The sequence below is a fragment of the Coturnix japonica genome, unplaced genomic scaffold (genome assembly GCF_001577835.2).
Source record: "Coturnix japonica isolate 7356 unplaced genomic scaffold, Coturnix japonica 2.1 chrUnrandom1080, whole genome shotgun sequence".
In the NCBI taxonomy this organism is placed as follows: Eukaryota; Metazoa; Chordata; class Aves; order Galliformes; family Phasianidae; genus Coturnix; species Coturnix japonica.
The window spans coordinates 6,449-9,289 of record NW_015440408.1 but is presented as its reverse complement, the minus strand read 5'-3'; the positions used below and the strand labels follow the sequence as shown (position 1 = coordinate 9,289).

The window sequence follows — 2,841 nt, the reverse complement described above, 5'->3', positions numbered from 1 at the left end:
AAGGGGGTGGATAAGGAGGGGACAAGCAGAGATAAAGGAGAGATAAAGAGGGGCAAGGGGGGGACATGGGGGGGATATGGAGGAGATAAAGGGGGGTAAGGTGGGACAAAGGGGGTATAAAGGGGGGACAAGGGAGGTATAAAGGGGGGATAATGGGGGTCTTCCCACCCTCCCGACCTTCTCGACGTTCCCATAGAGGCAGAAGATGTTGAAGACGCGGTCGCAGTTCATCTTGGACTGATCCAGGCCATAAACCATCAGCACGGGGCTGTCGGCGTGGGGGCCGTACTCGGGGGGCGGCGGGGGGGGCGGTGGGTGTCCATATTGGGGTCCATAACGACTGGGCCCACGACGGTGCCCCCCAACTGGGGGTCCCATCCTCCTCCCTTCGTAATGGGGCGGCGGGGGGCCGTAACCCTCATCATGGTAGTGCCCGTGGTATCCACCGTGGGGTCCTCCTGGTAAAGGGGGGGGTATAGGTAGAGTTAGGGACCCCATAAGGAGGGGGGGCACAGTTGGGGACCCCATAGGGAGGGGGTTACATTTAGAGACCCCATAGGGAGGGGGGCACAGTTGGGGACCCCATAGGGAGGGGGTCACATTTAGAGACCCCATAGGGAGGGGGGGCACAGTTGGGGACCCCATAGGGAGGGGGTTACATTTAGAGACNTGGGGACCCCATAGGGAGGGGGTCACATTTAGAGACCCCATAGGGAGGGGGGGCACAGTTGGGGACCCCATAGGGAGGGGGTTACATTTAGAGACCCCATAGGGAGGGGGGGCACAGCTGGGGACCCCATAGGGAGGGGGTCACATTTAGAGACCCCATAGGGAGGGGGGGCACAGNGGGGGGGCACAGCTGGGGACCCCATAGGGAGGGGGTCACATTTAGAGACCCCATAGGGAGGGGGGGCACAGCTGGGGACCCCATAGGGAGGGGGTAACACAGTTGGGGACCCCATAGGAATGGGGGAGCATACTTGGGGAACCCCATAGGGAGGGGGGGCACAGTTGGAGACCCCATGGGGGGGTAGGGGGGGGGGGCACAGCTGGGGACCCCATAGGGAGGAGGAACACAGAGACCCCATAGGGAGGGGAGCAGAGCTGGAGACCCCATGGGGGGGGGGTGAACAGTTGGGGACCCCATAGGGAGATGGGACACAACTGGAGACCCCATAGGGGGGGGCACAGTTGGGGACCCCATAGGGATGGGGGGGGCACAGCTGGGGACCCCATAGGGAGGACTGACACCCCCCTCCTCAATTCCTACCATACTCTGCAGGGTGGTCTCCCAGTAGAGGGGGCTGCCGTTGGCGTTTGTTAGGATTCCCACCTGGCTCACCTATATATATAAAGGGGAAGGGGTGAACATCACAAGGTGGGGGGGGGGTTCCGGAGGTGGGGGTGAGCAAAACGGGACCCCCTGCGTGTCCCTTTAAACACCTGCCTGGGGATCTCGGGGGGTGCCCAAGGATCCTGGAGAGGTGATATGGATGGGACATAGTGCTTCTAATGGGTAACAATGCCCACCGTGACCCCCCCACCCCCCCTATATGACAATGCTGACCCCCATGACACCAAGAGACCCCCCCCCATTTATACAATAAGCTCCGGACGGTCGCTGGGTTGTCAATTAAATGAACATACAGGTGAAATAAACCAAAATCAAACCATAATTCAACCATATTGTATGGACAAAGATCTCCCCCCCCCCCCAGCCCTATATGGCAGACATCAGCAATAGGAGCAACAGCAGCAGACACTGGGTCAGAACCCATTGGGTCAGAACCCATTGGGCCGGCACCCATTGGGTTGGCACCCATTGGGTTGGCACCCATTGGGTCAGCGCCTATTGTGCTGGCACCCATTGGGTTGGCACCCATTGAATCAGAACCCATTGGATCAGCACCCATTGGGTCAGAACCCATTGGGTCAGAACCCATCAGGCCAGCACCTATTGGGCTAGCACCCATTAGATCAGCACCCATTGGGCCAGCACCCATTGGGCCAGCACCCATTGGGTCAGCACCCATCAGGTCAACACCCATTGGGTCAGAACCCACTGGGTCAGAACTCATCAGGTCAACACCCATCGGGCCAGCACCCATTGGGCTGGCATCCATTGAGCCAGAACCCATTAGATCAGCACCCATTGGGCCAGCACCCATTGAGTCAGCAGCCACTGGGACAGAACCCATTGGGCCAGCACCCATCAGGTCAACACCCATTGGGTCAGAACCCACTGGGTCAGAACTCATCAGGCCAGCAACCATTGGGCTGGCACCCATTGGATCAGAACCCTTTGGGCTGGCACCCATTAGATCAGCACCCATCGGGCCAACACCCATTGGGTCAGAACCCATCAGGCCAGCAACCATTGCGCTGGCACCCATTGGATCAGAACCCATTGGGTTGGCACCCATCAGGTCAGAACCCATTAGGCCAGAACCCAGGTCAGCACCCATAGGGCCAGTACCCATTGGGTCAGCACCCATCAGGTCAACAGCCATTGGATCAGAACCCACTGGGCCAGAACCCATTGGGTCAGCACCCATTGGATCAGCACCCATTGGGTCGGCACCCATTGGGCCAGAACCCATTAGAACAGAACCCATTGGGTCAGAACCCATTAGAACAGAACCCATTGGGTCAGCACCCATTAGATCAGCACCCATTGGGTCAGTACCCATTGGGTCAGCACCCATTGGGTCAGAACCCATTGGATCAGAACCCACTGGGCCAGAACCCATGAGATCAGCACCCATTGGGCCAGAACCCATTAGATCAGAACCCATTGGGTCAGAACCCATTAGAACAGAACCCATTGGGTCAGAACCCATT

The 2,841-nt window shown here is 58.8% G+C and overlaps 1 protein-coding gene and 1 long non-coding RNA gene across 2 annotated transcripts in view; one reads left to right on the top strand and one right to left on the bottom strand.

The window, feature by feature from the left end:
- Positions 1-65: 65 nt before the first annotated feature.
- The window catches only part of LOC107307848, a gene marked incomplete at its 3' end in the record, with an annotated part of 9,028 nt that continues 6,252 nt past the window's right edge, over positions 66-2,841 (bottom strand). Inside the window, exons 6-7 of the mRNA XM_015851351.2 lie at positions 1,271-1,342; positions 66-458 (exon numbers count right to left, since the gene is read on the bottom strand). Coding sequence (XP_015706837.1) covers positions 66-458; positions 1,271-1,342 — 465 coding nt within the window. The remainder of the gene's footprint in view (positions 459-1,270; positions 1,343-2,841) is intronic.
- Positions 2,468-2,841, top strand: part of LOC107307849 — a 3,647-nt gene continuing 3,273 nt past the window's right edge. The window contains exon 1 of the long non-coding RNA XR_004305873.1: positions 2,468-2,841. This exon is cut by the window's right edge and continues 2,004 nt beyond it. This is a non-coding gene — a long non-coding RNA (uncharacterized LOC107307849).